General features: G+C 45.5%; 1 protein-coding gene across 7 annotated transcripts in view; it reads left to right on the plus strand.

Annotated features, from left to right (window-relative positions):
* MYO3B (myosin IIIB) overlaps positions 1–12,626 on the plus strand; it is a 309,268-nt gene that overhangs the window by 127,530 nt on the left and 169,112 nt on the right. For all 7 annotated transcript variants that reach the window (XM_066612192.1, XM_066612189.1, XM_066612190.1 and 4 more), the window contains 2 exons: positions 1,952–2,040; positions 2,392–2,521. In XM_066612192.1, the coding sequence (XP_066468289.1) occupies positions 1,952–2,040; positions 2,392–2,521 (219 nt within the window). The remainder of the gene's footprint in view (positions 1–1,951; positions 2,041–2,391; positions 2,522–12,626) is intronic.

Below are 12,626 nucleotides of genomic sequence, written 5' to 3' on the forward strand. Positions count from 1 at the left end.
GCAAGTCAGGATTGTGCCCTTAGAGCCCAATCCCGAGCTCAGTGCACCAGCTCACCCGCAGGTGCGCACTATTGCAAATACGCCATCTTTGTGGACCCTACCACCAGTGCTCTGCCGGTGGTAGCCCAGCGCTGGCTTGCGCTGGGCTAGTGCCAGGCGAGCACCGGAGCACCACTACTCGGCGGTTGCGCAGACCACTGAATAGGGGTGAGGTAGGTGGAGGTGTGCAGGCAGGCGTTTCTCTATTATCACTTTATAGCTACTATTCATTTATGAGTACCGTTTTCTTCTATGTTCTGAGAATATTAGATCACCTTTTTTTGATAGACATCTGTCTCTTATCTATGGATGGGGCCCAGATCTTGTGTGAGTGGAAGGGAGCTTGCATGAGGGAACTTTCCCACCTCACTTTCCCATAGTAACCTCCTGCACCCCATGAAAATCTGCACAGGAGGACCTGGGGACCCTTAGGAGGGAGATGGAATGGGATGCATTTTGCTGCAGGAGAAGAGGAGACTTGGTGAAAATCAGGTGAAAGCACTTTATGCAGATGAAGTTCTACTCATGGTAGTGTCTCCACCTGATTTTTTCATTTTCATTTTTTGCAATTTCACCCCATTCTTGAGAGTCCCATGATTCGCAGGAGTGCCTTTTCACATGGTTGGAAGTTCCTCTGTGTGATCTTTCTTCTGCTTACTTTCGTCTGCTGGTTGGTCTGGATCCAACCATGATTTCTGGCTAATCCCATGAGAAAATGCATTAAAGAAGAAGTATGGGACAGTTTACACAGCGATGGTTGAGGATGATATGATCTTGTGGAAGTGTCTCATTTTGGGTACCACTGATTTTTCTTTTGACTTCCTTCTGAATGTGGCAAGCTATCATTTTCTAGTGATGTTGTCAATACTGAGATAACAATGTGGGAGCAGTTCTACAACCATTTTACAATGCAAAGAATGTAGGGAAAAAGTCTCCTCCTGGTGGCGACTTCTCTGACTGAAAATGGTTTGTGTGATTCAGCATGGAGCCATTAGCCATGAGAACAGCACAGAGCTTCTTGGCTACTGGTGTGCTTTCATAGCTTAGAAGGAAACAAGTCCGAGGAGAGCAGAGCAACTTGGAGCCAGGAACGGGGGTTGGGATCCAGCTTTTGAACTACTAGGTTGGCAGGAGCTGGGACAAGCAACGGGAGCTTGTCCTGTTGCGTGAATTCAAACAGCCAACCTTGCTGTCAACAGGTCCGTCGGCTCAGCGGTTTAACCCTCTGTGCCACCGTGTCGCTCAAAAACTACATAAGTACTCCATATTAAAAGCCAACCATGTTATAAGCCAAGCAGCAGCAACTAAAACCATCGATCGGAAAAACATTAAATAATTTAATTAATAATTAAATAATAAAAATTTGCAAGTATGAGAAGATGAGCATTACCAATATCACTGCTCTTTTCTCTCAGCAGTGGCAGGAGTATGTTACTTGTTGTCTCGCTGTATACAGTGAATCTTTAAACCCTGCTACAAAACTTGAAACCATTTTGCGAAGTCGTATAATCTGGACAAATCATAAGAACTTGTGGGCTGTGCATACTATTATACATACCTTATAATTTTGTTTTGGAAAAAAATAAAGGAAAGCAAAGAAAGGTTAATATTCCAAATCTCTGCTGGCTGTCCACCTCCAATTTCTCATAAACAATAGGGTACTGGTAGGAAGCTGACAAGGGAAAGTGGCTTATTCATTTGCTAGGCAAATTCCCCTTTTAAGAAAAATTAAAGGAATGAACAAAAGAGCTGTGAGAGGTGCCAGAGAGGTATTGTTATTGCCATGGTTAGCATGAGGAAGTCAAAAGTATCAATTTAGGTTATGTGGGCAATCCTCTGCTGTGAAGGATAAGAATATTTTGTGGTCAAAGAACAGGCCATTGATGCTGTTTTCTCCTTTTTCAATGATTAGATAAATTTGAAGACAATTTACGATGCAAGTACTTTTGGAGACCAAAACGAGTGGAGCTGTGTTTTGGCATTCAGCATTATGCTGGAAAGGTAGAGGCTATATAATTTGTATTAAATCCAAATGTGGTAAACAATCCAACCCTTATTTTTTCTCAAATTGCTTTCAGATTTTCTTTCCCTGTCCTAATGTTTTAAACGTGTTCTTATTTCAAATTGAGAAACTATGTTTTAAAATCCCCAATGCAACATCCACGTATTTTGATCTCTCTGTACTTATGGAATGACATGGGGCATGATGGTGAACTTCAGCTGCCCTCCATCCATAGGATTCTCTAAACACAGCTGGCCCTCTAGGGCAATTGGCTTCTTTCTTGGTTTGAAAAGTACAGCAGGATTTTGTAACAGCCCGTTCCACTTTTATCTCCCTCCCATTCTACATAGGTCCTGTACGATGCATATGGCTTCCTTGAAAAGAACAGGGATACACTTCCTGCTGACATAGTGGTGGTGCTGAGGACTTCAGAGAACAAACTTCTTCAGCAGCTCTTTTCCAGCCCTTTAACCAAAACAGGTACTCCTCCTCTCCAAAGCATTTTTAATGCTAAAATAATCTCCATGGCTAAATCAACTTTGCCTGGAATATTAAAATAGTTTATTTTTCAAACAGATCACCTTCCCCCCCACCCTTTTTATCCATATTGGTTACAGAGGGCATTTTCTGGAGAAACTAATTGAGTCTTCATATGCTGCCCTTCCTGCAGCTTGTTAGGCCCATACTTGCACTAACTTTTCAATCACAGACATGGAACAAAAGATATTCCTTAAGATATACCAGTGGTTCTCACACTTTTAGTGCTGGGACCCACTAGTGCTGGGACCCACTTTTTAGAATGAGCATCTGTCATGACTCACTAGAAGTGATGACACGACTGGAAGTGACATCATTAAGCAGGAAAATTTTTGACAATCCTAGGCTGCAATCTTATCCACACTTACCCAGGTGTAAGTTCCATTTACTATCATTGTTAATATACATAGTAGCTTGTTAAAAGTACAGGTCTGTAACATTTCCCCAGATGCAGTCACATACCATGGTAGCATCAAGTCTAATATATTAAAAATAAAATATTGAAATGAATGGGGACCCACCTGAAATTGGCTCACGACCCACCTAGTGAGTCCTAACCCACTGTTTGAGAAACTCTGAGATATGCCATACTTGACCTTACATGTCTTGAAAGATCCTAACCAGCACACTGAATTTAGCTGTAAAACAAATTGCTAGCCACTACAGTTCGCAAAGATCTCACAAAGATCTCACATAGATCTCACAAAGGCCTTCATAGATCTCACAAAGGCTTTCGACCTGGTCAGCAGAGACGGCCTCTTCAAGATTCTCCCCAAGATTGGATGTCCACCCAAGCTCCTCAGCATCATCAGATCTTTCCACAAGGACATGAAGGGCACTGTTGTCTTCGATGGCTCCACATCAGACCCTTTTGACATCCAAAGCGGAGTGAAGCAGGGCTGTGTTCTTGCACCAACCTTGTTTGGGATTTTCTTCGCTGTCCTGCTGAAGCAGGCCTTTGGAACTGCAACAGAAGGCATCTATCTCCGGACCAGATCAGACGGAAAGCTCTTCAACCTCTCCAGACTGAGAGCAAAATCCAAAGTCCAGCTGAAATGTCTGCGTGACTTCCTCTTTGCCGACGATGCAGCTGTCACTACCCACTCTGCCAAAGATCTCCAGCAGCTCATGGATCGTTTTAGCAAGGCCTGCCAAGATTTTGGACTGACAATCAGCCTGAAGAAAACACAGGTCATGGTTCAGGATGTGGACTCACCTCCCTGCATTACAATCTCTGAGCATGAACTGGAGGTTGTCCATGACTTTGTGTACCTTGGCTCAACGATCTCCGACACTCATTCTCTCGATACCGAGCTAAACAAGCGCATCGGTAAAGCAGCTACCACGTTTTCCAGACTCACAAAGAGAGTCTGGTCCAACAAGAAGCTGACGGAACATACCAAGATCCAGGTCTACAGAGCTTGCGTCCTGAGTACACTTCTGTACTGCAGCGAGTCATGGACTCTTCGCTCACAACAGGAGAGGAAACTGAGCGCTTTCCACATGCGCTGCCTCCGACGCATCCTCGGCATCACCTGGCAGGACAAAGTTCCAAACAACACAGTCCTGGAACGTGCTGGAATCCCTAGCATGTATTCACTGCTGAAACAGAGACGCCTGCATTGGCTTGGTCATGTCGTGAGAATGGATGATGGCCGGATCCCAAAGGATCTCCTCTATGGAGAACTCGTGCAAGGAAAGCGCCCTACAGGTAGACCACAGCTGTGATACAAGGACATCTGCAAGAGGGATCTGAAGGCCTTAGGGATGGACCTCAACAAGTGGGAAACCCTGGCCTCTGAGCGGCCCGCTTGGAGGCAGGCTGTGCAGCATGGCCTTTCCCAGTTTGAAGAGACACTTTGCCAACAGTCTGAGGCTAAGAGGCAAAGAAGGAAGGCCCATAGCCAGGGAGACAGACCAGGGACAGTCTGCACTTGCTCCCGGTGTGGAAGGGATTGTCACTCCCGGATTGGCCTTTTCAGCCACACTAGACGCTGTGCCAGAACCACCTTTCAGAGCACGTTACCATAGTCTTTCGAGACTGAAGGTTGCCAATACAATACAGTTCGCAAAAGATCGATGTCGCATCAGTGATCATCATCTTGTAAAAGTGGTGTACTTCCACAGTCTGGACCACCTGTAGTTTCTGTCTCAGGATGTTCTAAATCAAGATGTTCAGATGTTCTAAATCTAGGGTAAGAACCCGTGGTTCAGGGTGGAGCAGGAAGAGCATGCGGATGTGCTTCAAAACCCCACCACTTGCCAACCACAAGTAAAGTGTTTATCAGCTTCATCAAACCCAGAGATAGATCATTCCAGCTATCTAGAAAACTTGGGTGTTCAGTATCCCTAATATTGCAAGAAAAGCATTTATTGCCACAGACAAACTGTACTCATGGTTATCAGAGGGAGAGGAACTTTGAAAGACCTCCCCAGCATGTCAGCATGGGGACAGTTGCAGTTGTGTGCCTGCCATAGACCTCCCTGGGGCAAATGCCCCAGGCACTGGCCGCTAGGACCCCGCAGAAGCCTCTCTGAGGCTCCCAATGGGGGCAGAAACTGTGCTTCCGGTTTGCCAGAAGCACAGCTTACAGTGCCAGGGAACCTCACAGAGGTTTTTCCCAGTGTGGGAGGAGGTCGTGCGAGGCTCCTTGAGCCTCTGGTGAGTAGGAGGGCGGATATCTGCACAGTGGCGCGGCAATAGCCCGCGGGGGGTGCCATCGTGGAGCTTTGCCCCGGGTGCGGGGCTGCAGAGGCAATTGCCCCTGGACAGCCCCGTAGCTGGACAATTGCCTCCATGGGGGCAAAGTTTGAGAATGCTATCTTGCTGCTCCCCCTCCCACCATGCATTCTTCACCCTGGATTTAGAATGTCCAAATGGACAGTTCCACCTGAAGAACTCGTGCAGTAATCAGAAACTAACTGGCACTGAGATCCAGTCTTGTGTTAACATCTGTCAGATTAGATGCCAGTATAATTTGGGTGTTTTTATATGATCTTTGTGGTAATCTTATTTTGTCCATTTCTATTTTTGATTAATTGACATTGGACTTCTTTTTTTTTCAAACACACACAATGTGTCATTAGTATAATATGAGAAGTTTTTTTTTGGGGGGGGGGGCGGTTTCTGAAATGGGGCTACTAAATGACAAAGTTGTTGGAGCAAGAAAGCACCCTCCTCTGATCTTTGATTTCTCTAGACTTTTGAATTTTCATTAGTTATACATGAATGTCCCTATGAGGAAATTAGAAAAGTTTCATTAAACCCTTTTCATAAAGTCGGAAAAATTAATTGTAAATCTAGATCAGTGTTCACTGACAGTGCTTTAATACAGTTCACATTGCGACATTGAGGAATGACTTCCGCTTGTAAAACAGCTATCACAATACAAATGGTGCAGACACAACTTTTGTGTTGCTTCAAATACAAAGCACAATACTGTTTGAGGGAGGCAGTTCACATGTTCAATTGCAAACCTCTAAGAGATGATCAAGAGATCTAATGTTGAGCAATGAATTGGCTCGCACTTGATTGGCTCCAACAAGTTATCTTAAACTATGAATGCAAATCATTGCTGTGTTATCAACATCCTCCTTTGGCTAGACCAGGGTTTCTCAAACTGTGGGTCGGGACCCATCCTCATTCATTTCAATATTTTATTTTTAATATATTAGACTTGATGCTACCATGGTATGTGACTGCATTTGGGGAAATGTTACAGATCTGTACTTTTAACAGGATACTCTGTATATGCTTTCAATAATGATAGTCAGTGGAACTTACTCCTGGGTACGTGTGGGTAAGATTGCATGTTAAAACTCTTCTTGCTTGATGTCACTTCTGGTCATGACATCACTTCCGGTGGGTCCTCACAGATTCTCATTCTAAAAAGTGGGTCCCGGTGCTAAAAGTTTGAGAACCACTGGGCTAGACTATGGCCAATCCTCTGGACAGATTCAGTTACTCACACCATTGTTCTGCGTCATGGAGGGGCAAATGTGTTTGTTCCCACTATACACGTGGTAACATGTGATGTGAGGGCTTCGTACGTATGTGTAGGGCAGGGGTCTCCAAACTTTTTGGCCAGAGGGCCACATCAAATATCTGGCGTGGTGTGGAGGGCCGGAAGAAAATTTAAATATAAAATTTAAATAAATAAATTAGAGATGGAACTTAGATGAGTGAATAAATGAATGAATGGGCTCATTCATTCAACCTCTCTGGCCCTCAAAACACCCTCCAAACACAATCAGAGCACAGTTCTGGTCATGTTCAGTTGAGTGGGCCAGAGACTTTCAGAGGACAAGAGGTTTGCCGTGGGCCAGAAAGAGGCTTACTGCGGGCCCCATCTGGCCCCCAGGCCGGGGTTTGGAGACCCCTGGTATAGGGTGACCAGACGACCTCTTTTTTCCAGGGCAAATGTAGCTGGGAGGTCCTGGAGGCCAAATTTAGGCTTTTAGGCAGGAAGCTGAAAGCCAGGACCTCAAAGGTAGCGTTCTCTGAAGTGCTACCTGTTCCACGCGCAGGGCCAGCTAGGCAGGCGGAGATCAGGGGTCTCAATGCGTGGATGAGACGGTGGTGTAGGGAGGAGGGGTTTAGATTCGTTAGGCACTGGGGAACGTTTTGGGACAAGCGGGGCCTGTACAAGAGGGACGGGCTCCACTTGAACCAGAATGGAACCAGACTGCTGGCGCATAACATTAAAAAGGTGGCAGAGCAGCTTTTAAACTGATCCCTGGGGGAAGGCCGACAGGAGCCGAGGGGCATCCAGTTCGGGACTCCTCATCCCTATGGGATGAGGATGGGGAGGTTAGAGAACAACAAGACAAAGGCAGAGTAGGAGAAGAAATTGGGAAAGGTAGTGTGATGGGATGTGATAGACGGTTCGGCACAATGAGAGGATGCGGGGACAAAGGAGCGAATAAGCAGCGCATCCTGGGGCATTCCGTGTACAAATGCTTTTATGCGAATGTCTGAAGTCTACAAGCAAAGGTGGGAGAACTGGAATGTCTGGTGACTAGGGAAAACATTGACATAGTGGGCATAACGGAAACCTGGTGGAATGCGGAGAATCAGTGGGATACCGCAATCGCGGGCTATAAACTCTACAGGAGGGACAGGCAGGGGCGTGTTGGAGGTGGGGTGGCCGTTTATGTTAAGGAAGGGATAGAATCCAGCAAAGTAGAGATTGAAGGCGGGTCTGACTCCACCGTAGAATCTCTGTGGGTTAAATTATCAGGCTTGTGCAGCGATGTAATACTGGGGACGTGCTATCGTCCTCCAGACCAGAAATTGGATGGGGACCTTGAAATGAGGAAACAGATCAGGGAGGTGACAAGGAGGGACAGGGTTGTAATCATGGGGGACTTCAATTATCCTCATATTGACTGGGTCAATTTGTGTTCTGGTCACGATACGGAAACCGGATTTCTTGACGTACTAAATGACTGTGGCTTAGAGCAGCTAGTCACGGAGCCCACCAGAGGGCGGGTGACTCTGGATCTAATATTGTGCGGTACGCAGGACCTGGTTAGAGATGTAAACGTTACTGAGCCATTGGGGAACAGTGATCATGCTGCGATCCGTTTTGACGTGCATGTTGGGGGAAGAATACCAGGCAAATCTCTAACAAAAACCCTTGACTTCCGACGGGCGGACTTCCCCCAAATGAGGAGGCTGGTTAGAAGGAGGTTGAAAGGGAGGGTAAAAAGAGTCCAATCTCTCCAGAGTGCATGGAGGCTGCTTAAAACAACAGTGATAGAGGCCCAGCAGAGGTGTATACCGCAAAGAAAGAAGGGTTCCACTAAATCCAGGAGGGTGCCCGCATGGCTAACCAGCCAAGTTAGAGAGGCTGTGAAGGGCAAGGAAGCTTCCTTCCGTAAATGGAAGTCTTGCCCTAATGAGGAGAATAAAAAGGAACATAAACTGTGGCAAAAGAAATGTAAGAAGGTGATACGGGAGGCCAAGCGAGACTATGAGGAACGCATGGCCAGCAACATTAAGGGGAATAATAAAAGCTTCTTCAAATACGTTAGAAGCAGGAAACCCGCCAGAGAAGCGGTTGGCCCTCTGGATGGTGAGGGAGGGAAAGGGGAGATAAAAGGAGACTTAGAGATGGCAGAGAAATTAAATGAGTTCTTTGCATCTGTCTTCACGGCAGAAGACCTCGGGCAGATACCGCTGCCCGAACGGCCCCTCCTGACCGAGGAGTTAAGTCAGATAGAGGTTAAAAGAGAAGATGTTTCAGACCTCATTGATAAATTAAAGATCAATAAGTCACCGGGCCCTGATGGCATCCACCCAAGAGTTATTAAGGAATTGAAGAATGAAGTTGCAGATCTCTTGACTAAGGTATGCAACCTGTCCCTCAAAACGGCCACGGTGCCAGAAGATTGGAGGATAGCAAATGTCACGCCTATCTTTAAAAAGGGAAAGAGGGGGGACCCGGGAAACTATAGGCCGGTCAGCCTAACATCCATACCAGGTAAGATGGTGGAATGCCTCATCAAAGATAGGATCTCAAAACACATAGACGAACAGGCCTTGCTGAGGGAGAGTCAGCATGGCTTCTGTAAGGGTAAGTCTTGCCTCACAAACCTTATAGAATTCTTTGAAAAGAATGTTTCGCATGAATGCTTCCATCTTAAACCTTAATGGTCATGAAAAGGTCAACAGGCATGTGGATGTGGGAGAACCTGTGGGCATTATCTATCTGGACTTTCAGAAGGCATTTGACATGGTCCCTCACCAAAGGCTATTGAAAAAACTCCACAGTCAGGGAATTAGAGGACAGGTCCTCTCATGGATTGAGAACTGGTTGGAGGCCAGGAAGCAGAGAGTGGGTGTCAATGGGCAATTTTCACAATGGAGAGAAGTGAAAAGCGGTGTGGCCCAAGGATCTGTCCTGGGACCGGTGCTTTTCAACCTCTTCATAAATGACCTGGAGACAGGGTTGAGCAGTGAGGTGGCTAAGTTTGCAGATGACACCAAACTTTTCCGAGTGGTGAAGACCAGAAGTGATTGTGAGGAGCTCCAGAAGGATCTCTCCAGACTGGCAGAATGGGCAGGAAAATGGCAGATGCGCTTCAATGTCAGTAAGTGTAAAGTCATGCACATTGGGGCAAAAAATCAAAACTTTAGATATAGGCTGATGGGTTCTGAGCTGTCTGTGACAGATCAGGAGAGAGATCTTGGGATGGTGGTGGACAGGTCGATGAAAGTGTCGACCCAATGTGCGGCGGCAGTGAAGAAGGCCAATTCTATGATTGGGATCATTAGGAAGGGTATTGAGAACAAAACGGCTAATATTATAATGCCGTTGTACAAATCTATGGTAAGGCCACACCTGGAGTATTGTGTCCAGTTCTGGTCGCCATATCTCAAAAAAGACATAGTGGAAATGGAAAAGGTGCAAAAGAGAGCGACTAAGATGATTACGGGGCTGGGGCACTTTCTTTATGAGGAAAGGCTACGGCGTTTGGGCCTCTTCAGCCTAGAAAAGAGACGCCTGAGGGGGGGACATGATTGAGACATACAAAATTATGCAGGGGATGGACAGAGTGGATAGGGAGATGCTCTTTACACTCTCACATAATACCAGAACCAGGGGACATCCACTAAAATTGAGTGTTGGGCGGGTTAGGACAGACAAAAGAAAATATTTCTTTACTCAGCGTGTGGTTGGTCTGTGGAACTCCTTGCCGCAGGATGTGGTGCTGGCGTCTAGCCTAGACGCCTTTAAAAGGGGATTGGACAAGTTTCTGGAGGAAAAATCCATTACGGGGTACAAGCCATGATGTGTATGCGCAACCTCCTGATTTTAGAAATGGGCTATGTCAGATGCAAGGGAGGGCACCAGGATGCAGGTCTCTTGTTATCTGGTGTGCTCCCTGGGGCATTTGGTGGGCCGCTGTGAGATACAGGAAGCTGGACTAGATGGGCCTATGGCCTGATCCAGTGGGGCTGTTCTTATGTTCCAGGATGTGTCCTCCTTTTTATCCTCATGTTTTGGAAAAGGGCTTAAATGTCCTCCTTTTCCCAGTGAGTGGCAACACATAGCATTCTTATAATTAATAAATTATATGTAATCTAGTTTTAAATTTAATAATAAAGCAATATAGTGGTTAAATTAACCACATGAAATCAATATACAGTGGTTTTTAGCTTTTTTTTGGTCATGTCCTACATTTTTCTTGGATGTCCTACATTTTGGGCTGCCCTGTCCACTTCTGCGGTTATGACATCTGGTTACCTTGCATATGTATATATGGAGGTCCAATTTATTTGTGCTCTGCTGTTTCTCCCACCTCTTCTTGCAAAGAGGCTAGATAAGCTGGGAGAGTACACAAACGCTTATCTTGCTATTTTCTGTCATTTTTTTTAAAGGCCTGCAGACTGAATCATTGAAGTAATGTGAACATGAGTTCACATTAGCTCATTCTGAGCACAATCCTAACCAGGTCTGCTCAGAAGTAAGTCCTATTTTGTTCAATGAGGCTTACTCTCAGGAAAGTCTGGTTAGGATTCCAGCCTTACTTGAACACTGTTGCTCATTGTTAGATTACTGGGAGGCAGAGCAGCCATGTCCATCACATTCAAAGAATGCTCTTGATTTCAGAAAATGATAGTTGCAGAGAGCATAAAGGATGTCTCCCGTTCTTTCCTTTGTGCCACAATGCTTCACAGTTTGTTATATTGGCACTTTCCAACTTCTTGTGCTTTTATTAGTTGGATTTGCTGCGGTTGTTATTATTGTATTTGTTATTGTATTTGATTGCATGCTATTATGGTTTTGATGTTGTAAGCCATCTTGAGGGGAAAGGCAGAATTTTTGTTTTAACTAAATGTCTGCTTTAACTGGGAAAATGCTGACATGTTACATCTGATACCTCATTTGTGGAGTTGTATCCAATAACATTTCCTTTGAGATGACTTGGTGAATGGATTTTGCCCACTGCTGCGGTTTTCCTCAGTGCCATGTTTGTGTGTTTCAGAGGAATAATTGACTTCAGACTGCCAGTTTACCAGATGTCTGGATTGTGTAGGTTGAGTGGTATAGGACTAGGACAAGGTTGGTGAGTCGATGGTTCTGCCAACGGTGGTGTGACCTGGAATGCTGCTCAGTGCTGCCTTAGGTCCACTCCTCTGCAAAATAAGAAAGAAAGAAAGGCAGCTGCATTCCTTGCTGCTTGTGCAGTTTCTTCGATTGCAGAAGTGTAGGATCTGATTTAATTTTAAAGGACTGTGCAAATGAAGACCCTCCTTTGTTCACTCAGTCCCTATGTATCAAACTTGAAGTCCTGCATATTGAAGAAACTGCTCAAGGAGCAAGGCAGTGGCGTAGCTAATGATCAGGTGCAGAACTCAAAATGATGCCCTGGAAGTGACGTTCGCCTGAGTTTTTAAAAAGTGAAAATGGGGGAAAATCCGCCTCCTCCCCCAGCAGCTCACTGCCCACTTGCTCTGCTACTTCTCCCCGGCTCCCTCCTCGCATATTAACACCTTAATGCTTCCCTGCTGTATCATAATAACACCTAATTGGCTCTCGGAATGATCAGTCTCATGGTTCAGTTTTTGTTAATTCAGTTTTTGTTACATAGTGCAGTTGCGTTTTTATTTTCTGGTTATTTGGCCATAGGTTTTGACAGAATTGAGATATTTTGACACGGTTTGTTTCAGTGCATTCTGTATTAAATTCCACATTGAGTGGTATATAACTTGATGGTATTGTTCAAAGATACCAAGGTTTTCATGATTTTGTCACTAGTGTCAAGCTCAGGTTATTGCTTCTCCTAAAATTTGTTTCCTGGTGCAATTGCTACGCTACCTCCTGCACCCCCTTAGCTATGCCACTGGTGCAAGGTAAGGAGGTGGGTGATCCACTTGCTTTCCACTTGCTTTTAGCAGACAAGAAGGAGTTCAGTGCAGTTTGCATCCATGGAAGACTGGAGAGATTTGGCAGCAACAGACTCAGGGTGAAGGGTACCCCAAATCAGCTGCCCTCGTATCCCTCCTGAAGTTTGCCACTGATGCAATCCTCATCACCTC

This window comes from Tiliqua scincoides, chromosome 1, assembly GCF_035046505.1.
Source record: "Tiliqua scincoides isolate rTilSci1 chromosome 1, rTilSci1.hap2, whole genome shotgun sequence".
Lineage (NCBI taxonomy): Eukaryota > Metazoa > Chordata > Lepidosauria > Squamata > Scincidae > Tiliqua > Tiliqua scincoides.